The sequence below is a fragment of the Hylobates moloch genome, unplaced genomic scaffold (assembly GCF_009828535.3).
Source record: "Hylobates moloch isolate HMO894 unplaced genomic scaffold, HMol_V3 SCAFFOLD_3, whole genome shotgun sequence".
In the NCBI taxonomy this organism is placed as follows: domain Eukaryota; kingdom Metazoa; phylum Chordata; class Mammalia; order Primates; family Hylobatidae; genus Hylobates; species Hylobates moloch.
In genome coordinates this window covers 30192626-30219536 of record NW_026652278.1, presented here as the reverse complement: position 1 = coordinate 30219536, position 26911 = coordinate 30192626, and the positions used below count along the sequence as shown (strand labels likewise).

The 26911-nt window shown below is 43.6% G+C and overlaps 2 protein-coding genes across 4 annotated transcripts in view; one reads left to right on the top strand and one right to left on the bottom strand.

Annotated features, from left to right (window-relative positions):
• The first annotated feature begins 3212 nt into the window (after window positions 1-3212).
• TAF5 (TATA-box binding protein associated factor 5) lies at window positions 3213-24119 on the top strand. The gene is made up of 11 exons (XM_032178665.2): window positions 3213-3785; window positions 8884-9121; window positions 13776-14091; window positions 15146-15309; window positions 15422-15557; window positions 17247-17367; window positions 18761-18890; window positions 20852-21016; window positions 22691-22868; window positions 23043-23220; window positions 23529-24119. Exons 1-11 carry the CDS (start codon window positions 3227-3229, stop codon window positions 23744-23746), a joined length of 2403 nt encoding a protein of 800 aa, XP_032034556.1. The 5' UTR covers window positions 3213-3226; the 3' UTR covers window positions 23747-24119.
• A 454-nt stretch (window positions 24120-24573) lies between these two features.
• ATP5MK (ATP synthase membrane subunit k) overlaps window positions 24574-26911 on the bottom strand; it is a 7889-nt gene continuing 5551 nt past the window's right edge. For all 3 annotated transcript variants that reach the window (XM_032178681.3, XM_058436051.1, XM_058436050.1), the window contains exon 4: window positions 24574-24690. The gene's annotated coding sequence lies outside the window, so the exon portion shown is untranslated. The remainder of the gene's footprint in view (window positions 24691-26911) is intronic.

Below are 26911 nucleotides of genomic sequence, written 5' to 3'. Positions count from 1 at the left end.
GCTTGTAATCCCAGCACTTTGGGAGGCCGAGGTGGGCGGATTACAAGGTCAGGAGATCGAGACCATCCTGGCTAACACAGTGAAACCCTGCCTCTACTAAAAATACAAAAAAAATTAGCCAGGCATGGTGGCGGGCGCCTGTAGTCCCAGCTACACAGGAGGCCGAGGCAGGAGAATGGCGTGAGCCTGGGAGGCGGAGCTTGCAGTGAGCGGAGATCACGCCACTGCACTCCAGCCTGGGCAAAAGCAAGATTCTGTCTCAAAAAAAAAAAAAAAAAAAAAAAAAGAGAATCACTTGAACCCAGGAAGTGGAATTTGCAGTGAGCTGAGATTGAAAAAAAATTAATTCAATTAACATCAATTTAATGGGTCAAACTCAGTATTTTATTTTATTTATTTATTTTTTATTTTTTTGAGCTGGAGTCTTGCTCTGTGGCCCAGGCTGGAGTGCAGTGGCACAATCTCGGCTCACTGCAACCTCATCTCAGCTCCTAAAGTGCTGGGATTACAGGAATGAGCTGCCACCTCTATCCCTAGATTAGCTTTGCATTTCAGTCTTGAGATCACTTTTGAACATCATGCTTGCACTTTCTTAATCGAACATTTACAGAACACCTTTTAAAGTGAAGTAGAAATAACCAATGGCTATTTATTACGTACTAGGTATTGCATATGCATTATCTCATTTAATTCTCAAAACACTATGACGTATGTACTATTATTTTTTTGTTAGAAATTGGGCATCTGGGGCCGGGCGTGGTGGCTCACACCTGTAATCCCAGCACTGTGGGAGGCCGAGGCAGGCGGATCACCTGAGGTCGGGAGTTCGAGACCAGCCTGACCAACATGGAGAAACCCTGTCTCTACTAAAAATACAAAATTAGCTGGGCCTGATGTGACACATGCCTGTAATCCCAGCTACTCGCGAGGCTGAGGCAGGAGAATTGCTTAAACCTGAGAGGTAGAGGTTGCAGTGAGCTAAGATTGTGCCATTGCACTCTAGCCAGGGCAACAAGAGTGAAACTCCATTTCAAAAAAAAAAAAAAAAAATTAGGCAACTGGGGCATAGTAAATTAAGTAACTTGCTCCAGGTTATTCAGCCAGTAAGCAAGGTCAAGCCAGGTGGTCTGTGCCTGTAGTCTCAGCTACCTGGGAGGCTGAGGTGGGAGACTGCTTGAGCCCAGGAGTTCAAGGCCAGCCTAGGCAATATAGTAAGGCTTCAGATCTCTAATAAATAAAATAAAATATTTTTTAAAAGTAAGCAGGGTCAAAGGACGCTGGTAAGAGATCTCAAAACCAATAACTTGAACGGCTGTGCTAGATTTTCCCAATGTCTCAGGCTCACTTTTCTCATCTGTACCTATTCCACAGAGTTACAAGGTTCCAATGAGATAAAATATGCAGGAGAGTTTTATAACCTATGAAGCACATTGCAAAATGGCATATATGATTTTTTTTTTTTTTTTTCCTGAGACGGAGTTTTGTTCTTGTTGCCCAGGCTGAAGTGCAATGGTGCGATCTCGGCTCACTGCAACCTTCGCCTCCTGGGTTCAGGTGATTCCTCTGTTTCAGCCTCCCAAGTAGCTGGGATTACAGGTGCCCGCCACCACACCTGGCTAAATTTTTATATTTTTAGTAGAGACGGCATTTCATCATGTTAGCTAGGCTGGTCTTGAACTCCTGACCTCGGGTGATCCACCTGCCTCGGCCTCCCAAAGTGCTGGGACTACAGGTATGTGCCACTGTGTCTGGCCATGATTTTCAAATATACAATTAAAATGGTTTATTTGTAATAATGGATAATAGCATGAATACATAACGTACATATTTCACAACCACAAAATTCTGGTATTTAAAAACTTTTTTTTTTGAGATGGAGTCTCGTTCTGCCGCGCAGGCTGGAGTGCAGTGGCAGGATCTCAGCTCACTGCAACCTCCACCTCCCGGGTTCAAGTGATTCTTCTGTCTCAGCCTCCCGAGTAGCTGGGATTATAGGGGCGCACCACCATGCCCAGCTAATTTTTTGTATTTCCAGTAGAGGCGGGGTTTCGCCATGTTGGTCAGGCTGGTCTCTAATTCCTGATCTCGTGATCTGCCCGCCTCGGCCTCTCAAAGTGCTGGGGTTACAGGCGTGAGCCACCGTGTCTGGCGTTAAAAACTTTTTATTGAAATGTAATGTATATGGGCCATGCGCGGTGGCTCACTCCTGTAATCCCAACACTTTGGGAGGCCGAGGCCGGTGGATCACCTGAGGTCAGGAGTTTGAGACCAGCCTGGCCAACATGGCGAAACCCTGTCTCTACTGAAAATACAAAAATTAGCCGGGTGTGGTGGCACATGCCTGTAATCCCAGCTACTCGGGAGGCTGAGGCAGGAGAATCGCTTGAACCCGGGAGGCGGAGGTTGCAGTGAGCTGAGATCGGGCCACTGCACTCTAGCCTGGGCGACAGCGAGACTCCGTCTCAAAAGATAAATAAATAAATAAATGTAATGTAATTAATGTAATGTAATGTAACGCATACAGTGTAAAGTTCATTAAGCATGCAGCTCGATTAACTTTTACAAAAGTAAAAATTGCAAAAAAAAAAAAAGTAAGCACTATTCAGGTCAAAATGTAAAACATTACCAGTATCTCGGAAGCCTCCCTCTGGCAAATGGTATGTTTTTGAGTTAAATACGTGGATTCGAATGTTGACATTTGGACTTTCTTCTTGCCTCTGATAAGTTATTTAACCTCTCTTGGTTTCAACTGAGCCATCTGTGGGGTGGGGATAATATTACCTCATAAGATTATTTAATTGTAGCAGGGCGTGGTGGCTCATGCCTGTAATCCTAGCTACTGGGGAGGCTGAGGCAGGAGAATCGCTTCAACAGCCTGGGCGACAAGAGCGAAACTCCGTCTCAAAAAAAAAAAAAGAAAAAGATTATTGAATTGAAAGAGATCACATAATGTAAAACATCTATCATAATGCCTAAATATAGCTGGCCTGCAATAAATGGCAATTATTATCAGGCAAATGTAAATAGGTGGTCACCAATGCCCACTTCCTGCCTCTCTTTAGCTCGTTTTTGAAAGTTGCTCTCTTTCCTATTCCGTTTCTCCTTCCTTTTCGCTCCTCCTACTGCCGTAAATGGCCTGCTAGATTTGTCGTGAAATGCTCCTCCCCGCCCTCCATGTGGCGAAAATGCAATCACGCTTGACGGCGCGAGGTGGCTCAGCCGCAAGATGGCGGCGCTGGCGGAGGAGCAGACGGAGGTGGCGGTCAAGCTAGAGCCTGAGGGACCGCCAACGCTGCTACCTCCGCAGGCGGGGGACGGCGCAGGCGAGGGTAGCGGCGGCGCTACCAACAACGGCCCCAATGGCGGCGGCGGGAACGTTGCGGCGTCGTCGTCCACTGGCGGGGATGGCGGGACCCCCAAGCCCACGGTGGCTATCTCCGCCGCTGCCCCGGCGGGGGCGGCCGCGGTGCCTGCAGCTGCTCCGGACGCCAGCGCTCCGCACGACCGACAGACTCTACTGGCCGTGCTGCAGTTCCTACGGCAGAGCAACCTCCGCGAGGCCGAAGAGGCGCTGCGCCGTGAGGCCCGGCTGCTGGAGGAGGCAGTGGCGGGCTCCGGAGCCCCGGGAGAGGTGGACAGCGCCGGCGCTGAGGTGGCCAGCGCGCTTCTCAGCCGGGTGACCGCCTCGGCCCCTGGCCCTGCGGCCCCCGACCCTCCGGGCACTGGCGCTTCGGGGGCCACAGTCGTCTCAGGTTCAGCCTCAGGTCCTGCGGTTCCGGGTAAAGGTGAGCCGTGGGGTCCCGGGGAGGCACGGCCGCCGCGAAGGGGAGCAAGCCGGTAAGGCAGGGGCTGGCAGGCCTGCACCTCTGCGGGCTTGTTTTGAATTTCCTGGGCCCGCCTCTAGGGCCACATGCCCGCCCCTTTCTCTAGTGCGCCGGCTGCGCAGTCAAACCCCCTTCCGAGCTGTCAGTTCTAGCGAGAGGCTGAGGAGAGCTGTTGAGCAGAGGGATGTATGGGGAAGGTGAGCGCGGAGAGGCGGGGACCTTCACGCTTTTGGTCCCTTTCCTCTCATTTGGGCTTTTGAGCCTTGGGCAGGTTCGCATGACAGACACTAACAGTGCTTGTACAGTTTCGTACTAGCGTACTTTAAATACTATAAGTACTTTATTTTCTCTTTATTTCTTTAGTTCGTCTTAAAAGATGTGTTAGTAAATACTTTATAGATTTTTTTTTTTTTTTTTGAGACGGAGCCTTGCTCTGTTGCCCAGGCTGGAGTGCAGTGGTGCGACCTCGGCTCATTGCAATCTCCGCCTCCCGGTTTCAAGCGATTCTCCTGCCTCAGCCTCTCGAGTAGGTGGGACTACAGGCTCCTACTACCACGGCCGGCTAATTTTTGTATTTTTAGTAGAGGCGGGCTTTCACCATGTTGGTCAGGCTGGTCTCGAAATCCTGACCTCAGATGATCCACCCGCCTCGGCCTCCCAAAGTGCTGGGATTACAGGCGTGAGCCACCGCGCCCGGCCGCCGTACAATATACCCTTGTAACAATCCTGCACATCATGTACCCCCTGAATCGCAGCTAAAAGTTGAAATTTTTTTTTCTTTTTTTTTTTTTTTGAGACGGAGTCTTGCTGTCGCCCAGGCTGGAGTACAGTGGCGTGATCTTGGCTCACTGCAACCTCTGCCTCCCGGATTTAAGCGATTCTCTTGCCTCAGCCTCCCGAGTAGCTGGGACTACTGGCACGCTCCACCACGGCCGGCTAGTTTTTAAAAAAATATTTTTAGTACAGACGGGGTTTCGCCATATTGGTCAGGCTGGTCTTGAATTCCTGACCTCGTGATCCACCCACCGCGGCGTCCCAAAGTGCTGGGATTACAGGCATGAGCCACCGCACCCGGCTGAAATTTTAAAAATATATATGGGCTGAGTACCACCAGTGTTAAGTCTTTGGAGGATGCAGGTTCCTGGGCATCACTTCAGACTTAGTGAATCAGGTCCTCTAGAGGTGGAATCTGGGAATCTTCACTTTTGAATAAGTGCTTCTAAGGAGTATTGACATATGGCAGCTTGAGAGCCCTGTGTTTAGGCATGGGCATTGGACAGACCTTTTTGTCTTTGCTGCGTTTACTTGTGTGATGCTGATTGTCATTATTTTTTTACTTTTTAATTTTTTTTACCTTCATATTGGCCGGGCGTGGTGGCTGATGCCTGTAATCTCAGCACTTTGGGAGGCTGAGGTGGGTGGATCACCTGAGGTCAGGAGTTTGAGACCAGCCTGGCCAACATGGCGAAACCCCCTTTCTACCAAAAATACAAAAATTAGCCAGGCATGGTGGTGCATGCCTGTAATCCCAGCTACTTGGGGGGCTGAGGCAGGAGAATCACTTGAGCCCAGGAGGCCGAGGTTGCAGTGAGCCAAGATTGCGCCACTGCCCTCCAACCTGGGTGATAGAACGAGACTCTGTCTCAAAAAAAAAAATTTTTTTTTACATTAATATTGTCAGGAGGCAAGTCATTCTCATGTTGAATTTTCTCTCTCTATTAAATGAGTGGTTATGAGGCTTTTTTTTTTTTTTTTGATGGAGTCTCGCTCTGTCGTCCAAGCTGGAGTGCAGTGGTGTGATCTTGGCTCACTGCAACATCCGCCTCCCAGGTTCAAGTGATTCTCCTGCCTCAGCCTCCTGAGTAGCTGGGACCACAGGCGCGTGCCACCACGCCTGGCTAATTTTTTTTGTATTTTTATTAGAGACGGGGTTTCACCGTGTTAGCCAGGATGGTCTCGATCTTCTGACCTCGTGATCCACCCGCCTTGGCCTTCCAAAGTGCTGGGATTACAGGCGTGAGCTACCGTGCCCGGCCACTTGAGGCACTTATATATATGTAAAATGTTTGGTATGGATAAGTTTATGCCTCTGTGTATGTCCCTGAAACCTGAGCCCCTCATTTCTCCCAGCAACTGTTGTTACAAATCCATGCAGTAAAACTCATATACAATATAAGGTCTCAAAGGTGATCCTGAGCTAACAACAAATGTTTATTGAATTACCCAATGCAGGCCGGGTGCGGTGGCTCAAGCCTGTAATCCCAGCACTTTGGGAGGCCGAGGTGGGCGGATTATGAGGTCAGGAGATCGAGACCATCCTGGCTAACACGGTGAAACCCCGTCTCTACTAAAAATACAAAAAATTAGCCGGGCGTGTTGGCAGGCGCCTGTAGTCCCAGCTACTCGGGAGGCTGAGGCAGGAGAATGGCGTGAACCCGGGAGGCGGAGCTTGCAGTGAGCCGAGATTGCGCCACTGCACTCCAGCCTGGGGGACAGAGAAAGACTCCGTCTCAAAAAAAAAAGAATTACCCAATGCAGAGCTTTTAGCCAAATTAGTCTGTATGAGGCCTAATTTTTGCAGCATTGCAAGAAGTGAAGTATTCATACATAGCATTGTATTCATACCTCATTGTAATCCATAAATAGAAATGTGTGCAGATGTGATTGAAGGCCGGGTGCAGTGGCTCACGCCTGTAGTCCCAGCACTTTGGGAGGCCGAGGCGGGTGGATCACTTGAGGTCAGGAGATCAAGATCAGCTTGGCCAACATGGTGAAACCCCATCTCTACTAAAAATACAAAAAATTAGCTGGGTGTGGTGGCATGTGCCTGTTGTCTCAGCTACTCAGGAGGCTGAGGGAGGTGAACCACTTTAACCCAGGAGGCAGAAGTTGCAGTGAGCTGAGATCAAGCCATTGCACTCCGGCATGGGCGACAGAGCAAAACTCCGTCTTTACAAAAAAAAAAAAAAGAGGAATCTTTCTTGAATGTTGAATTTTGTGAATGAACTATAAGATGAATTATATTGTTGGTTATTTTGCTGTAATCTCAGATCTCTTCAGAAACTTGACCTAATTATAGATCATAATCAAGAAATCAGTAAGGAGTAAAAGAGGCCATCAGAGTAACCAAAGAAATTACCACATTTGTGCAGTAAAGAGCAAAGTGTACTATAATGGCAACTTACAAAAATTTCCAGCAACCAAATTCCGATTTAATTGACAGATGTATTGTTAGGTGGTGCTGTATTACAAATAAATACTTATGTTTTCTGTTTTGAAATGGTGGTTATGGAAATTGTCTTAAGCATATAAGTATCTTTTGAAGATATAAATAAGGCATGGTCCTTCCCACCCTTAAGTGCTTATATTTTATAAGGGGTAAGAGATGTATATAATGTGAAGGGAACACAGGATAGGTTATGTTACAAGAATGTTACACAGTGCTTGGGTGGCACAGAGAGCTGGGAATGTTACTGCAGTGCATAGCTTGGTTTTGGTGGGTGCCATTTGCGCAGAGCATTGAGAGAAAGTTAATGTAGTTGTTTGAATTGCACATATCATCTTTTATACAATTTGTCTTTAACATAAGGTAGTTCCAGGAGAAATACTGACTCTTCTTGTTATTTTTTTTATTTTATTTTTTTGAGACGGAGTCTTGCTCTGTCACCAGGCTGGAGTGCAGTGGTGCGATCTTGGCTCACTGCAACCTCTGCCTCCTGGGTTCAAGTGATTCTTGTGCCTTAGCCTTCCAAGTAGCTGGGATTACAGGCACGTGCCATCACACCCAGCTAATTTTTGTATTTTTAGTAGAGACGGGGTTTCACCATGTTGGCCAGGGTGGTCTCGAACTTCTGACCTTGTGATCTGCCCGCCTCAGCCTCCCAAAGTGCTGGGATTACAGGTGTGAGCCACCGTGTTGGCCTGTTATTGTTATCTTAAGATATAGATGTGCTGACAGGTTTCGGTTTGGGTGACTGAAACAAGTGAAAAAAATTCCATTAAAAGATTATGGCTGGGCACGGTGGCTCGTACTTTTTTTTTTGAGAGGGAGTCTCGCTCTGTCGCCCAGGCTGGAGTGCAGTGGCGCGATCTCGGCTCACTGCATCCTCTGCCTCCTGGGTTCATGCCATTCTCCTGCCTCAGCCTCCCGAGTAGCTGGGACTACAGGCGCCCACTACCACACCTGGCTAATTTTTTGTGTTTTTAGTAGAGACAGGGTTTCACCGTGTTAGCCAGGATGGCCTCGATGTCCTGACCTCATGATCCACCTGTCTCGGCCTCCCAAAGTGCTGGGATTATAGGTATGAGCCACTGCACCCAGCGGCTCATACTTGTAATCCCAGCACTTTGGGAGGCAGGTGGATCACCTGTGGTCAGGAGTTTGAGACTAGCCTGGCCAAAATAGTGAAACCCCGTCTCTACTAAAAATACAAAAATTAGCTGGGCATAGTGGTGCATGCCTGTAATCCCAGCTACTCAGGAGGCTGAGGCAGGAGAACTGCTTGAACCCGAGATGGGGAGGTTGCAGTGAGCCGAGATTGTGCCATTGCACTACAGCCTAGGCGACAAGAGTGAAACTCCATCTCAAAAGAAAAAGAAAAAAAAAAAAGACTATGTGGGCCAGGTGCAGTGCCTCATGCCTGTAATTCCAACACTTTGGGAGGCCGAGGCGGGAGGATCACAAGGTCAAGAGATTGAGACCATCCTGGTCAACATGGTGAAACCCTGTCTCTACTGAAAATACGAAAATTAGCTGGGCATGGTGGCGCACACTTGTAGTCCCAGCTACTTGGGAGGCTGAGGCAAGAGACTCGCCTGCGAGGCGGAGGTTGCAGTGAGCCGAGATCTCCCCACTGCACTCCAGCCTGGCGACAGAGTGAGACTCCCTCTCAAAAAAAAAAAAAAAAAAAAAGATTATGTGACTGTGTTGAGGAAGAGACAGTGGGAAGAAAAGAGACAACAATCTGAGAAACAACTCACCTCTGGGCCTTAACAATACAGCCATAGTCACATGGTCATAATAGGTCATTTTCTTAAAAGTTTTTTGTTTTTTAAATAGTTGGAAGTGTTGCTGTGGAAGACCAGCCAGATGTCAGTGCCGTGTTGTCGGCCTACAACCAACAAGGAGATCCCACAATGTATGAAGAATACTATAGTGGACTGAAACACTTCATTGAATGTTCCCTGGACTGCCATCGGGCAGAATTATCCCAACTCTTTTATCCTCTGTTTGTGCACATGTACTTGGAGCTAGTCTACAATCAACATGAGAATGAAGCAAAGTCATTCTTTGAGAAGTATGTAAATTTTTACATATATATATACACACATACGTAGTGTGTGTGTGCGTGCATATATGTTCACATCTGTAACCACTAAAATGTAAGACTGCAACTTAAAAAGTACGTTGTGAAGGAGAGGTACCTGAGGCTATGAGAACTTAAAATGTGGGGTTTAATCTAGTTAGAGAAGTCAGAGAAGGCTTCCAGAGGAAATGATACTTGAAGTGAGATCTGAGATCTGAAGATTAGGTAGGAGTTAACCAGACAAAGAGAAGAGGGAAAAGCATGTGTAAAAGCTCTCTGGTGGGAAGGATCCTGGTAGGTACAGAGGCTGAAAGATGGCCAGGGTAGCTGGAGCAGAGAATGGGATGGGGGTGTGGTATACCATGAAGCTGGGAATTGGTTAGGGACTGGAACAGTAGGCAGGTTCTATTGTTAAAGTGAAGGCATTTAAAAAAAGAATAGGCAGGTTTTTGGGCCATGTTGAGGGTCTTTGTTTATCCTAAGAGCAGTAGGGAGTTGTGTTGGGTAGGATTAGATTTCGTTGAGAGTCACTGAAAACTCATCAACAATGGCATAAATAAAAGTTTATTTTTGCCTTTATCTTAAGAAAACTAGGAAGCAGTGTTAGGATTAGATTAGAATAAGAGTAACTGAGAACCCAAACAACAGAGGTTTAAATACAATAAAAGTTTATTTATTTTTCTCATAAAGGTGGGACATTCGGGATTGGTGTGGTGGGTTCTTCATTACCAGGGCCCCAAGCTCCCTCGGTCTCGTTGCTCTCCCATGCTTTTCATGCAATTTCCACCTTGTGGCATAAGATGGTTTTCCTGCTCTAAGCAGTCACATCAGTGTGCCATTCAGCGGGTAGGGCACACGGAAACTGCACACACTTCTTCCTTTTATATCTTAACAGTCAGTGGCCACACCTAGCTACAAGGGAAATAAGAAATGTGGTCTTTACCTAAGTGTCTATGTGCCCAGCTGATATTCAGGTTTTCTTTTATGGAGGAAGACAGGAAAAATGGGTATTTGGGGAGAGTGAAGCCTTTTTGCTACAGAGTCATTTCTGCTACAGAGTCATTAAAGGACCATGTCATTATTAGATATATACTTTGAAAGGACCTATATGCAGTGGGGAAAACAAATGGGGGATAGAATGACTATAGGGACAAGTTTTGGAAGTTATTGCAGTGGTTCTCAACCGGGGGTGGAATTGCTCCTTCCGCTAGACCATTTGAAAATGTGTAGAGGTGGCCCGGTGCTGCGGCTCACGCCTTTAATCCCAGCACTTTGGGAGGCTGAGTCGGGTGGATCACTTTGGCCTCAGGAGTTTGAGACCAGCCTGGTGAGACTCAGTCTCTTCAAAAAAATGCAAAAATTAGCCAGGTGTGGTAGCTCACTCCTGTAATCCCAGCTATTTGGGAGGCTGAGGCTGGAGAATTGCTTGAACCTGGGAGATGGAGGTTGCAATGAGCTGAGATTGCGGCCTAGATGACAAGAGTGAGACCCTGTCTCAAAAAAAAAAAAAAAAAAGAGAAAATGTGTGGAGGCATTTTTGGTTGTCATAATGACTTGGCGGAAGAGCAGGAATACTAAATGTTCTAATATGTGCACCTAGATAGTCCCATTTTACAAAGAATTACCCTGCCCAAAATGCTAGTAGCACCCTTGTTGAGAAACACTGGACTAGGTTGTGGTGGAGGTGAAGAGAAGTAGACAGAGTCATGAGACACTTGATAGATTGGCTAGGGAGGTGAGGGAGATGGAGATATCATTGAAATCTCCAGTTTTCTGGCCTCTCCAGCTGGATAGGGGAGCCAATTCCTGATACAGAAAACCCTAGAAGAGGACTTGATTTGTCAGGCCTTGGAATAATTTTGAGTTCTGATTTGAATATGCCTTTGACTCATTTAAGAAATGTCAAGTTGATAGGTAGATGATATGAGAGCTCAGAAGAGAGGTAGGGACTATAACTATTAATTGGAGTTGTGTGCAATATTGATGGATATGGATGAGGTTGACTAGGGGAGAGTATGAAATAAGTCAGTCAGTGGGCTAGGCCCAAGGAGCTCCAAATTTAGTGGCCAAGTAGAAGAGATATACAGGAAGAAAACCAGGGGAGAGTTGAATTATAGAAGCCAAGGGAAAGGAGTATTTAAGAAGGAGGCAGGCTGGGTGTGGTGGCTCATGCCTGTAATCCCAGCACTTTGGGAGGCTGAGGTGGGCAGATCACCTGAGGTCAGGGGTTCGAGACCAGCCTGGCCAACATAACAAAACCGTGTCTCTACTAAAAATACAAAAATTAGCCAGGCGTGGTGGCGGACACTTGTAATCCCAGCTGCTTGGGAGGCCGAGGCAGGAGAATCACTTGAACCCGGGAGGCGGAGGTTGCAGTGAGCTGAGATTGCACCATTATAAACTCCAGCCTTGGCAATGAGCGAAAGTCCATCTCAAAAAAAAAAAAAAAGGAGGCCGTGCTTAGCAGTGTGAATAATAATTTTTCTTTTTTTTTCTTTTCTTTTTTTTTTGAGATGGAGTTTTGCTCTTGTCGCCCAGGCTGGCATGCAATGGCGCCATCTCGGCTCACCGCAACCTCCGCCTCCCAGGTTCAAGCCATTCTCCTGCCTCAGCCTCCCAAGTAGCTGGGATTACAGGCATGCATCACCATGCCTGGCTAGTTTTGTATTTTTAGTAGAGACGGGGTTTCTTCATGTTGGTCAGGCTGGTCTTGAACTCTGGACCTCAGGTGATCTGCCCACCTTGGCCTTCCAAAGTGCTGGGATTACAGGTGTGAGCCACCAGGCCTGGCCTGAATGAGAAATGTTTAATACAAGCAATAGAGCCTGAAGTCAAGATTTATCATTTAACACAAGGTAATAGTAATAGAGGAACAGTAGAACTTAGCACCCCTGGCTTGTATGCCATTATAGTAAATTCATTATACTAGGATGCCTGATAGGAAGTATATAAAGCAAAATGTTCTGTAGCCAAGTGCTTTTGAAAAAAAAAAATAAGAAAGGCTGATGACAGAACTTCTACTCTAGAAGCTAATTTCTCTTTAAAGTACTGTCATCTAAACACTCCATCCTTGGCAACATAGACACTGTCACTTAAAAAAACAAAAACATAGCCTGGGCAAAAGAGCGAGATCCTGCTTCTACAAAAAGTAAACAAAAATTGAGCCGGGCACAGTGGCTCATGCCTGTAATCCCACACTTTGGGAAGCCAAGGCGAGCAGATTGCCTGAGCTCAGGAGTTCGAGACCATCCTGGCCAACATGGTGAAACCCCATCTCTACTCAAATACAAAAGATTAGCTGGCCATAGTGGCGCGCGCCTGTAGTCCCAGCTGCTCAGGAGGCTGAAGCATGAGAATTGCTTGAGCCCTGGAGGTGGAGGTTGCAGTGAGCTGAGATCGCGTAAACAAAAATTAGCCGAGTATGGTGGCACAGCAGTCCTAGCTACTCGGGATACTGAAGCAGGAGGAATCCCTGAGCCCAGGAATTTGAGGCTGCATTGAACCACTGCACTCCAGCTTGGGCTTCAGAGCAAGAACTTGTCTCTAAAAGAGAAGGAAAAACCTTTTTGCTCTTCCAGTCTCATGGTGTAGCTCTTTCCCCACATAGGAAGCTGGAATATCATAGGGGATTCTCTGTCTTCCCATTATGGACAGTCTCACCCCTTGCCAGGACCCCATCACTACAGGAGGATAATGGGCAGTTACTGACATAAGAGCTGAGATTTCTAATTTTATTCAAATCTTAGATCATATATTGATGAGTTGTAATGGGGTAACATAGTTAACAGTTTAGAAATCTGTTGGCTATGTGTTTATCAGAGCTGGAGCCCTAATATGTTTAGTCATTGTTTTAAAAATGTTTTTGCATTGATTGCTCTTTTTAGTGAATGCCAAATATATTGTCTTTAATTTTACTTTCTTAGGAAAATTAAGAGCTGTAAAAACAAAAGTACATTTAAATTTACTAGTTGTTATCAAGGCTAAAGGCTTTATTTTATTGTCTTTGGTAATAGTGAGTAAGTGGAAGTACTCATTGTTTGGTATCAACAATGAGTACTTCCACTTTGTTGTTTAGTGATCATATTAAAGTATTGATATTTTAAAAATGTCTGGTACATGTTTCCAATGAATATAGGAAATCATTAAAAATGATGGGTTTTATGAGAATGTTATGTATGTTGAGATGCTGAGTAATGTGTACATTGAGTTCATTATACTCTTTTGTATACCTTTGAAATTTTCATAATAGAAGTTTTAAAAGTGGGTTTTGAGAAACCATAACATTTAGTAAAGCAAGGGTTCTTATATTTTCAAATGTCTACCAGTTTCTTTTAAATGTCTCCATTCTAAAGAAACTGTCTACCAATGGTGGGTATATTATTTTTCACTTAGGATATTTAAGTTCTTTTCTTAAAATGTTTGTGATACATTTCATTAGAGAATTACATTTGTTCATTTTTAGAATAAATTCAGAAACTGAATTATGGTCATTTTGAAATGAGTTACTTCTTATCCTACAGCTTAGTTCAGGATTATTTAGACTACTACATTGAAAATATTCTGGGATGGTTTATAAGTATATGGGGGAAAGGCAGATCCCTTAATGATTACATTGAAAAATGACTTTTTAAAATCACTGAAACAGGTTCCATGGAGATCAGGAATGTTATTACCAGGATGACCTACGAGTATTATCTAGTCTTACCAAAAAGGAACACATGAAAGGGAATGAGACCATGTTGGATTTTCGAACAAGTAAATTTGTTCTGCGTATTTCCCGTGACTCGTACCAACTCTTGAAGAGGCATCTTCAGGAGAAACAGAACAATCAGATATGGAACATAGTTCAGGAGCACCTCTACATTGACATCTTTGATGGGATGCCGCGTAGTAAGCAACAGATAGATGCGATGGTGGGAAGTTTGGCAGGAGAGGCTAAACGAGAGGCAAACAAATCAAAGGTATGGGAATGAACCTAAGAACTCTATAATGCAGATTATGAAAAATTGTAGCATTTCCATCTACATAAGTTACACATTTTTCTTATAGCTAGCTTGGGAACAATTTTTTTTGTTTGTTTTGAGACGGAGTTTTGCTCTTGTCACCCAGGCTGGAGTGTAGTGGCGTGATCTCAGTTCACTGCAACCTCCACCTCCCAGGTTCAAGTGATTCTCCTGCCTCAGCTTCCCAAGTAGCTGGGATTAGAGGCACACGCCACCACACCCGGCTAATTTTTGTATTTACTTTAGTAGAGACAGGGTTTCACCGTGTTGGCCAGGCTGGTCTTGAACTCCTGGCCTCAGATGATCCACCCGCCTCCACCTCCCAAAGTTCTGGGATAATGGGCGTGAGCTACTGCGCCTGGCCGCTTGGAAACAATTTTATACTGTATATAAAATTTTGTGTTCTGAGGGTGATGTTTATATGTGACAATTTGGGTATGGTTGCATTTTATAGAACCCTGAATGCAGTGGCTGAAACAAAGAATTTTTCTCCCATAAAATGAATTTCAGAGGAAGGCCTTCCAGGGCTGGCATGAAGGCTCCACAATGCCATCAAGGTCCCTGGTTCCTTCTGGTTTCTGGTCCACCATCTTTAGAATGTGGCTTTCTTCTTTGTGCTCACAAATGGCTGTTGCAGTTTCAGCATTGCAGCTCCGTTCCAAGAAGGAAGAAGGGGGAGGACAAAAGGCATATCTCTGCTGAAGCTTTCCCTTTTTAATCAGGAAAACAATATTTTTTTGATACAACCGTACCCAATATACTTATATGGACATTCCTAGCTGAAAGGGAGCCTGGGAACAGAAATGATTTAACTGAGCACATTGCTACTCCAATAAAATGAGGGTTCTGTTAGTAAGGAAAAAGGGGAGAATGGCTATTGGGTAGACAAGTACAGAACCCTGCTTCAGAGTGTAAATTATTATTTTGTAATTGTGATTTATCCTATCAAGATGTAAACTGGGTGTATTAATGAATAAATAATTTAAAAAATGTTGGCTCTTTTGACTTGTAGGTATTTTTTGGTTTATTAAAAGAACCAGAAATTGAGGTACCTTTGGATGATGAGGATGAAGAGGGAGAAAATGAAGAAGGAAAACCTAAAAAGAAGAAGCCTAAAAAAGATAGTATTGGATCCAAAAGCAAAAAACAAGATCCCAATGCTCCACCTCAGAATAGGTGAGGAAAAAACTTTAGGAACTTGTATGTGGAGGTATGAGACAATATGTTATGGAGAGTTCAAGTTTGTTAATAGTCAAAAGGTAATTTTGACTCTCTTTTTCTTTCACAGAATCCCTCTTCCTGAGTTGAAAGATTCAGATAAATTGGATAAGATAATGAATATGAAAGAAACCACCAAACGAGTACGCCTTGGGCCAGACTGCTTACCCTCCATTTGTTTCTATACATTTCTTAATGCTTACCAGGTTGGTAAAAAAATTGGGCGATTTCTGCCTGGGGAGTCATGTAGAATGATGATTTACCATTAAGAGAGAAACAAATGTCTTAGCTAAAATGGAGTTTCATTCATTATTTAAACTCTTTTTTTTTTTTTTTTGAGACAGAGTTTTGCCCTGTCACCCAGGCTGGAGTGGGGTGGTGCGATCTCGGCTCACTGCAAGCTCCACCTCCCAGGTTCACGCCATTCTTCTGCCTCAGCCTCCCCAGCAGCTGGGACTACAGGCGCACGCTGCCACTCCCAGCTAATTTTTTGTATTTTTTAGTAGAGACGGGGTTTCACCGTGTTAGCCAGGATGGTCTCGATCTCCTGACCTTGTGATCCGCCTGCCTCGGCCTCCCAAAGTGCTGGGATTACAGGCATGAGCCACCGCACCCTTAAACTCTTAATACAATTTAAAGACAGCATTCAGGAAAAGAGAATTGGATACTGCACAGAATAGATAGAAGGCAATGTTTAATGGCATTTGTTTCACTGATCAGAATTCTGCTAGCCTTTGAGGAGGAGCAAATTGTGGTTCATCTCTGTTGAACTTGGTTTAAGTACTTATGTAAACTTATCAATTTTTTTTTTTTTTTTTTGAGACAGTCTTGTGCTATCACCTAGGGTGGAGTGCAGAGGTGAGATCTCGGCTCACTGCAACTTCTGCCTCCCGGGTTCAAACGATTCTTGTGCCTCAGCCTCAGCCTCCTGAATAGCTGGGATTACAGGCACCAGCCACCATGCCCAGCTAATTTTTGTATTTTTAGTAAGACAGGATTTTGCCATGTTGCCCAGGCTGGTCTTGAACTCCTGACCTCAAGTGATCTGGCCGCCTTGGCCTCCAAAAGTGCTGGGATTACAGGCATGAGCCACCGTGCCCAGCGATATAAACTTTATTTTATTTTACTATTTTAATTTAATTTTATTTTTTTTGAGATGGAGTCTCGCTCTGACACCCAGGCTGGAGTGCGGTGGTGCGATCTTGGCTCACTGCAACCTCCGCCTCCCGGTTCAAGTGATTCTCTTGTCTCAGCCTCCCGAGTAGCTGGGATTACAGGCATGAGCCACCACGCCCAGCTAATTTTTGTTTTTTCAGTAGAGACAGGGTTTCACCAGGTTGGCCAGGCTGGCCTTGAATTCCTGAGCTCAGGCAATCTACCTGCCTCAGCCTCCTAAAGTGCTGTGATTACAGGCATGAGGCACCGCGCCTGGCCAAACTTAATATTTTATATTTTATTTTATTTATTTTTTTTGAGATGGAGTCTCACTCTGTCTCCCAGGCTGGAGTGCAGTGGTACGATTTCAGCTCACTGCAACCTCTGCCTCCTGGGTTGAAGTGATTCTCTTGCATCAGCCTCACAAGTAGATGGGATTACAGGTGCCCACCACCCTGCTCGGCTAATTTTGGTATTTTTAGTAGAGATGGGGTTTCACCATGTTGGCCAGGCTGGTCTCGAACTCCTAACCTCAGGTGATCCACCTGCCTCAACATCCCAAATTGTTGGGATTACAGGCGTGGCCAATATTTTAAATCAAGAATTTTAAAAGTCTTTATATATTCCTTAAAATAGAGGGTTGAGGATATATTTAGTATAGTGTGAAAATGATTAACATTTGCTTCCTAACTCTAAATACCCGAAAATAGTGTTGTTTAGTCTAACCCTTTTATTGGCAGGGTCTTACTGCAGTGGATGTCACTGATGATTCTAGTCTGATTGCTGGAGGTTTTGCAGATTCAACTGTCAGAGTGTGGTCTGTAACACCCAAAAAGCTTCGTAGTGTCAAACAAGCATCAGGTAACTGAGATGACCTTTTGGAATGTGAACTTGCCATTAGTCTATACCAATCTTGATTCCACGGAAAATACACAGGAGATTGTGTTCTTTACAGAAATTCACTTGATTTTACTTTAACTCAAGATTCTAACATTCCCAACAGTGAAAAAAGCTTTGGAGTGACTGGGGTGCTAGACTGGTTTAATTTCTTTAGGCCTCAGTTTTCTCATCTGTAGAATGAGTGAGTATTAGGCTAAAAGTTAAAAATCTAACATTTTATGATTGCTTGTAAATCTCAAAAAACCTTTAAATAAGGGATGGTACTTCCTGTTTTAGCCATACAAATGGCTAAAAAAGAACAAATAAGGTCAGGATTTTATTTGAAAGTTTTTTATTTTTTGTTTTTTTTTGAGACAGAGTCTCGCCCTGTCACCCAGTCTAGAGTGCAGTGGCGCAGTCTCGGCTCACTACAGCCTCTACCTCCCAGGTTCAAGGGATTTTCCTGCCTCAGCCTCCCCAGCTACCCAGTAGCTGGGATTACAGGTGCCCACCACCATGCCCAGGTAATTTTTGTATTTTTAGTAGAGATAGGGTTTCACCACGTTGGCCAGGCTGGTCTCGAACTCCTGACCTCAGGTGATCCGCCTGTCTGGCGTCCCAAAGTGCTGGAATTATAGGGGCTCACTGCAACCTCCGCCTCCCGGATTCAAGCGATTTTCCTGCCTCCACACCCGGCCTGAAATAAATTTTTTAATAACTATATTATTTAAATAAAACAATATATTTTAAATTATTTTAATAGTTCCATAGGTTTTTTTTTAATTTTAATTTTTAAATTTTTTTTAGATAGGGTCTCACTCTGTTGCCCAGGCTAGAATGCAGTGGTGTGATCACGGCTCACTGCAGCCTCCAATCCCTGGGCTGAAGTGATCCTCCCACTTTAGCCTCCTGAGTAGCTGGGACTACAGGTGTGTGCAACCACACTGGCTAATTTTTTATTTTTTGTAGAGACAGGGTTTCTCCATGTTGTGCAGGCTGGTCTCGAACTCCTGGGCTCAAGCAATCTGCCCGCCTCGGCCTCCCAAAGTTCTGAGACTACAGGTGTGAGCCACCATGCCTGGCCCATAGTTTTCATTTTTGTGAAACACTGTGGCATAGTGGGCAAAACTGAGTTTCAGTCCTGGTTCCCACACTGAGTAGCTGTGTGCACTCTAGCAAATTATCTGTTCTGAACGTCAGTTTCTTCTCTTACATGCTGAGGTGATACTGCCTAATTGAGAGGGATTAGCACAGTGTGGTTGGTATATAGGAGGAAATTTTCAAATGTTAATTCCTCTCCTGAACTGTGATATGATTACTTTAAAAGTTTTGATGAATGTACTTTTAAAACATCAATATTTCTGGACCATTTTAGATCTTAGTCTCATAGACAAAGAATCAGATGATGTCTTAGAAAGAATCATGGATGAGAAAACAGCAAGTGAGTTGAAGATTTTGTATGGTCACAGTGGGCCTGTCTATGGAGCCAGCTTCAGTCCGGATAGGTAAAATACAAACAGTAAAAATTAAATACTGCTATGTTATATTGAAATTATATAAAAGTTAACTACTGGAAACATTATGCAAATGCTGGGAAAATTATGATAAAAATCTCATGGTTGTCTGACGTTCATTATCTTTTAGAATCTTGCCATTTGCTAATTCATCTTTGAATCCTGGTGTTTGTATACGGTAGCAATTTAATGTATACTCACTTTTTTTTTTTTGAGACAGAGTTTCGCTCTTGTTGCCCAGGTTGGAGTGCTCAGCTCACCGCAACCTCCTCCTCCTGGGTTCAAGAGATTCTCCTGGCTCAGCCTCCTGAGTAGCTGGGATTACAGGCATGCGCCACCACACCTGGCTAATTTTATTTTTTTATTAGAGATGGGGTTTCTCCATGTTGGTCAGGCTGGTCTTGAACTCTAAACCTCAGGTGATCTGCCCACCTCAGCCTCCCAAAGTGCTGGGATTACAGGCGTGAGCCACTGCGCCCGGCCTGTATACTCAAATTTATAGAATCAAAATGCACAGTTTCAGGGCTTACTGGTTTTAAAAATTAGCTTTAGTATTTTCTTTTTTTTTTTAATTATTTTTATGTTACCCAATGGTAAATAACCAACCAAAGCTTTAGTTTTATAGAACTCCATTAGGGGTTGAATTGCTTCATTGGGTCCCTGCATTGTGTCTTCTGGCTGCTTCATCAAATTTAAGACAAATTCCTGACATTAATGGCATATTAGCTAGTAATTGAGGATTTATCTTTCTGTAATCAAAAGTACTAAGAGTAAATGAAAAAGGAAATTCAAAATTGGTTTTGCTTCCCTTTAGGTGTATGATTACAATGTCATCCTATGTGTATAAGTATTTGCCTATTTTTCATGATCTCTAACACTGTAAAAATGGGGGGAGGGTGTTTTGTATTCATAATACTGTCAGTATATTACTTGGATAGATAATAGCTTTCAGGCCGGACACGGTGGCTCACGCCTGTCATCCCAGCACTTTGGGAGGCCAAGACAGGTGCATCACCTGAGATCAGGAGTTTGAGACCAGCCTGGCCAACATGGGAAATCCCGTCTCCACTAAAAGTACAAAAATTAGCAGGGTGTGGTGGCGCCCACCTGTAATCCTAGCTACTTGGGAGGCCGAGGCAGGAAGGTCACTTGAACCTGGGAGGCAGAGGTTGCAATGAGACAAGATTGCACCACTGCACTCCAGCCTGGGTGATAAGAGCAAAACTCCATATCAAAAAAAGAAGAAAAGAAAAAAAGATAATAGCTTTCCATCCATCAAGGTTTTATCATTATGAAACTTTGAGAATTAGGTTTTTTGTTGTTTGATAAGGTTTTGCCAGATGATACATTTTTACTTGAGGGAAACGTCTGATTTCAGTGAAAATTTTAATACCTTCTGACTATCAGTCTTTTGTGTTTATCCTTGAAAAAGGTAGATAATTATTAGCATTGTCTGTAGTGTTTCTTTTTTCTTCAAACGACATTTCCTTTTTAATTCTTAACATAGCTTACACAGCATAGGAAAATAGCATCTTTATTTTAGGGTCAAAAATTGTTGAGTTTTAAGTGACATATCACATTTCTTAAACTTTCTCAGTTGACCTTATTTGACTATACTTGGTTAATTACCCCTGGTATTTTTTTCTTGTAAAGAACTGTGATTTTCCCTAAGTTTTTGTATCATATTACCTCATTCAGTAGGTGCTTGGTATATGTAGAGTGTCAGGGTTAACATTAGTTTGGTTAGTTCTTTGAATTGATATCTACTGTGAATTGCGTGTATGAATTAAAAGTGAGATGTATGTAGCATGTTAGCTATATTTAATATATTCAAATGTATATAAAATATTCAAATGTATATAAAATATTTAATGTATTCAAATGTATATAAAACTGGGCAGTTGACCAGAGGTTACTCTGGGAGTCAAATATATCACCTTCTCTTCTCTCAGGAACTATCTGCTTTCCTCTTCAGAGGACGGAACTGTTAGATTGTGGAGCCTTCAAACATTTACTTGTTTGGTGGGATATAAAGGACACAACTATCCAGTGTGGGACACACAATTTTCTCCATATGGATATTATTTTGTGTCAGGGGGCCATGACCGAGTAGCTCGGTAAGAACACTGTGATCTTATGGCTGGGTCTATTCAATGGACAGAATGGTTTCTTGTTGGGAATTACACAGCCAGCCAAATCCATTTACACTTCCATTATTGAGGATCAACTTTCTGAGAAGCTTTTGCATTTATAACTTATTTGAAATTGGGGCCGGGTGCAGTGGCTCACGCCTGTAATCCCAGCACTTTGGGAGGCCAAGGTGGATGGATCACCTGAAGTCAAGAGTTTGAGACCAGCCTGGCCAACATGGTGAAACCCTGTCTCTACTAAAAATACAAAAATTAGCCTGGCGTGGTGGTAGGCACCTGTAATCCCAGCTATTCAGGAGGCTGAGGCAGGAGAATCGTTTGAACCCGAGAGGCGGAGGTTGCAGTGAGCCGAGATCACGCCATTGCACTCCAGCCTGGGAGACAAGAGTGAGACTTCATCTCAAAAAAAAAAAAAAAAGAAATTGGGGCAGGAGTATTATTATATCTGCAATTACATCTATATGATTCCTGGCTTTTAAAAAATAGTTAATTAACAATCCTCCCTCCCACCCCCATCAGATGCTTAACCTTGTCTTCCATACCACTGTGAGCACCTTTATGATTCTCTGTCATCTGCTTAGAAGTTGAGGATAAGGTAGTTCAGGTTAGAAACTATTTGGCCAGGTGCAGTGGCTCACGCCTGTAATCCCAGCACTTTGGGAGGCCGAGGAGGGCAGATAACTTGAGGCCAGAAGTTCCAGACCAGCCTGGCCAACATGACGAAACCTCGTCTCTACTGAAGAAAAAAAAAAGTACAAAAATTAGTCAGGTGTGGTGGCACGTGCTTGTAGTCCCAGCTACTCAGGAGGCTGAGGCAGAATTGCTTGAACCCAGGAGGCAGAGGTTGCAGTGGGCTGAGATTGCACCACTGCATTCCAGCCTGGATGGCAGAGTGAGACTGTCTCAAAACAAAACAACTATTTGGTGGCCAGAACTAGGGGAAAATACTTTTCTGTGGTTTAGACTAGGAATAGGGGAGAAAGAATAATATACAGAGAATTGGAGTTCTAGAACTTAAGTTTTGGCTGGCTACAGTGGTACATGCCTATAGTCCCAGCTACTGGGGAGGCTGAGGTGGGTGGATTGCTGGAACCCAGAGTTTGAATCCAGCTTGGGCAACAGAGGAAGACCTCAAAGACCTCAGCCTTTTTTTTTGATACAGAGTCTCACCCGGTTTCCCAGGCTGGAGTGCAGTGTCGCCATCTTGGCTCACTGCAACCTCTACCTCCTGGGTTCAAGCAGTTCTCCTGCCTCAGCCTCCTGAGTAGCTGGGATTACAGGCGTGCGCCACCACGCCCAGCTAATTTTTTGTATTTTTAGTAAAGACAGGGTTTCACCATGTCAGGCTAGTCTCGAACTCCTGACCTTGTGGTCCACCTGCCTTGGCCTCCCAAAGTGCTATGATTACAAGCATGAGCCACCATGCCCGGCCAAGACCTCAGCTTAAGAAAAAAAAATTGTACCAGATGAACTCTCAGAACTGTGAGTCTCATTCTTCTTCCCCTCAGTTAACTAGTAAGTGGGGGCCCACTTGGAACTAACTTTTCATATGGATGTTTCTGTATTTATTTTATATAGATTTTTGGCATTTCACAGTTATCTACTAATTGTCATCTTTTGCTTTCAATAACTTTATAAAAGGCTCTGGGCTACAGACCACTATCAGCCTTTAAGAATATTTGCCGGCCATCTTGCTGATGTGAATTGTACCAGATTCCATCCAAATTCTAATTATGTTGCTACGGGCTCTGCAGACAGAACTGTGCGGCTCTGGGACGTCCTGAATGGTAACTGTGTAAGGATCTTCACTGGACACAAGGTATTTTACATTCTTACTATTCCAGCATCCAAGGTTGCTTTTAAGATAAAAATATTTTTTAAACAAGTGACACATAAATTTTAAAGATACCATTCTTACTGCAAAACTTTAAAATTTTGTCTTATTTTCCTAGACGTACTTTACTTTGATCCTTTCTATGAACTTCTTTTCTAGGGACCAATTCATTCCTTGACATTTTCTCCCAATGGGAGATTCCTGGCTACAGGAGCAACAGATGGCAGAGTGCTTCTTTGGGATATTGGACATGGTTTGATGGTTGGAGAATTAAAAGGCCACACTGATACAGTCTGTTCACTTAGGTTTAGTAGAGATGGTGAAATTTTGGCTTCAGGTAAATGACTATTAATGGCTTTATGGTAAATGCTATGTTAAGAGGAAACAGTGTTGACGATTGCAAAACTAAGTCCTTATGTTTTAGGTTTTGCTTCCCTTTAGCTCTGATTCCAGAGTGTCACCCTACATCAATCACTTCTCAGGTTAAAGTACCGCTTGAAATGCTCCTTAGAAAGGAATAGAGTTGTTGGTCAAGTTTAGATTTTTCACCCAAAATGTACAGTAAATACATAAAGTATATTGGACAAAATGTCCCAGTGTAAATATGATGGATGCAACTAATGGTTTCCTTTGACTTCCCCTTAGGTTCAATGGATAATACAGTTCGATTATGGGATGCTATCAAAGCCTTTGAAGATTTAGAGACCGATGACTTTACTACAGCCACTGGGCATATAAATTTACCTGAGAATTCACAGGAGTTATTGTTGGGAACGTATATGACCAAATCAACACCAGTTGTACACCTTCATTTTACTCGAAGAAACCTGGTTCTAGCTGCAGGAGCTTATAGTCCACAATAAACCATCGGTATTAAAGACCTTTTGGAAGCTACTGTTTTTAAAAAGGGAGACTAAAAGCAAATACCTCAGTGATTAATATTTAAGCTACAAAGAATGTTTTTGTCTATATGGATCTGGAAGTATGCTGCTTGGAAAATGTGAACAGGACAGTTCCACGTTTCTATAGCAACAACATTTGACTAATTTCCGTTAGTTGAATAAGAGGTATTATGATCATGGAGGGGACATTTATGGTGCTTTGGATTGTGTGGAAACTATGCATTTTCTGTTCAAATGCTATTTTAATTTATTACGTTTAGAAAAAAAGTTGATTTCAATAATTCATCCTGCTTCAAGATTCAAATTCAGAAATATACTATCATCTTGAATTTTAGCTGAAGAATCCTATGAGCATGTATGTTTCTGCTGTAAAAACAGTTACTGTATGGCACTCAAAAACTATGTTAAATGATCCACTAACTAACTTTTTTTTTCTTGGCCCATGATTAGTGGAATGTATGTAACTAGGTAGGGTTCCTTTCTTAGATCTAGATGAAGTACAGCCACCCACTGACATCTGGATTTATATACCTGTTGAGTTTTGAGTGCACCCAAACACTCGATAAACCAGGTGAAGAAATTTAGCTTCCATGTTCTACTTCAGCTAAAACAGCTACATACAACCTAGTACACTTGAAGTCAGACAGACATTTCAGTTGCTTACCTCCAGTACTGAGCCTTGCTTTGGGAAACTAAAAGATTTAGACCAAGTCACTGCCAGTTTTTGCCTTTGTTGCATTTTGTACAGTTTTTATATTTTTGATATCTTGTAAATAAAGACAACCAGCTTTTCCAGGTTCATAATTTATTGTACAAATTGAATTATCACATGATGAGTTGGCATTAGCTTCTCCAGGCATGGGAACTTAACAGATGAGGTTAAGAACCGTAGACAGTTTAAAATCCTATAAACAAAGCAAACAAACAGTTTAGATACAAATGTGGTCAGCTTTACTTTTAAGACATTCAAGAATTACTAAGATAACACGAACCCACTGAAACTGAATGCGTATTAGACTGTCAAAGACGTAACACCAGAAAAATTAAAGTGTATCTCAGATTAATACTTTTTTTTTTTTTTTTTTTGAGACAGAGTTCGCTCTTGTTGCCCAGGCTGGAGTGCAATGGCACCATCTCGGCTCACTGCAACCTCCGCCTCCCGGGTTCAAGTGATTCTCCTGCCTCAGCCTCCCAAGTAGCTGGGATTACAGGCATGTGCCACCACACCCGGCTAATTTTGTATTTTTTAGTAGAGACAGGGTTTCACCATGTTGGTCAGGCTGGTCTCGAACTGCTGACCTCAAGTGATCCACCCACCTCAGCCTCCCAAAGTGCTTACAGGTGTAAGCCACTGTGCCTGGCCTCAGATTAATACATTTTAACCTAACATTCCACCTTTAACAAATAAGCTACCAACAATTTAGTATGATCCTAAAGGTATACTATTGGAAAAGTCTAGCATATAAAGTAACATCTTTTTTTTTTTGGTTGTTTGGAGACACAGTCTCGCTCTATCCCCCAGGATGGAGTGTAGCAGCACAGTCTTGGCTCACTGCAACCTCTGCCTCCTGGGTTCAAGCGATTCTCATGCCTCAGCCTCTCGAGTAGCTGGGATTACAGGTGCCTGCCACCACGCCTGGCTAATTTTTATATTTTTAGTAGAGATGGGGTTTCACCATGTTGGCCAGACTGGTCTCGAACTCCTGATCTCAGGTGGTCCACCCGCCTCAGCCTCCCAAAGTGCTGGGATTACAGGTGTGAGCCACTGCGCCTGGCCTCTCCATTTTTGTAATGGGGATACTACCACCCTCCTGAAGTTAGGAGGTAATTAATAAAAAAATTGGGCAAAATACTACCTGTTTGTCAGGAATAAGCCAGTGATCACTGCATTCTGGGATATGCAGTCCCTAAGGTCAACTGTTTTGAGATTGGAAAAGCTCTTAAGCATAGAAGAGGCCAGGCACAGTGGCTCATGCCTGTAATCCCAGCACTTTGGGAGACTGAGGCAGGTGGATCACTTGAGCCCAGGAGTTTGACAGCAGCCTGGGCAACATCACAAAACCCTGTCCACCAAAAGAAAATAGAAAAATTAGCTGGGTGTGGTGGCATGCACCTGAAATCCCGGCTACTCAGGAGGCTGAGGTGGGAGGGTCACTTGAGCCTGGGAAGCAGAGGTTGCAGTGATCCGAGATCCCACCACTTCACTCCAGCCTGGGCAACAGAGCTAGAGTCTCAAAAAGAAAAATATCCGGGCTGGGCGTGGTGGCTCACGCCTGTAATCCCAACACTTTGGGAAGCCAAGGCGGGCATATCACCTGAGGTCAGGAGTTTGAGACCAGCCTGACCAACATGGTGAAACCCCGTCTACTAAAAATACAAAAAATTAGCCATGCGTGGTGGTGTGCGTCTGTAATCCCAGCTACTTGGGAGCCTGAGGCAGGAGAGTCGTTTGAGCCGGGAGGCAGAGGTTGCAGTGAGCCAAGATCATGCCATTGCACTCCAGCCTGGGCAACAGGAGTGAAACTCCATCTCAAAAAAAAAAATAAAATAAAAAAAATAAAAAAAGTCTGTGAATGAGAGCTACAGCAGATGAAGATCTGGCATTTGGGCTTTCCACATATCACCCATTGCCAACACAACAGATATTTACTCATTTAAAGGATGGGCAAATGGGGGTTGGAGGATTAGAAGAAGAAAATAAAACCTATGGGGATTTAAGGAAAAGATAGAATTACATAAAAATTGGAAACAAACTAGAAAAAGAAGTATTTGCAACTGATATAAAAGGTTGGTTAATGATTACATAAAGAGATTCCAAGTCACCCAACTGATAAATAAAAACATGTATAGGATGAATTGTATTTTCAAGAAAAATGCAAATAGTAAACACACAGAAAAACATGTCCTTCAAAAAGCAAGAGACACAATTTTCTTTACTCATCAAATTAGCAAAAACCAGAAACTTACCTTTCACATTGGCTGGGCAAAAGACACACCCATTTACAAAGCTGGGTACCCCATAATTGGGAAAGCACTTTTGCCTAAGACTACAGTCCTAGATACAGACAAGGCTTCATGCTCAAAAGCATTCATTGTAGTATTACTAATTCTTTTTTTTTTTTTTTT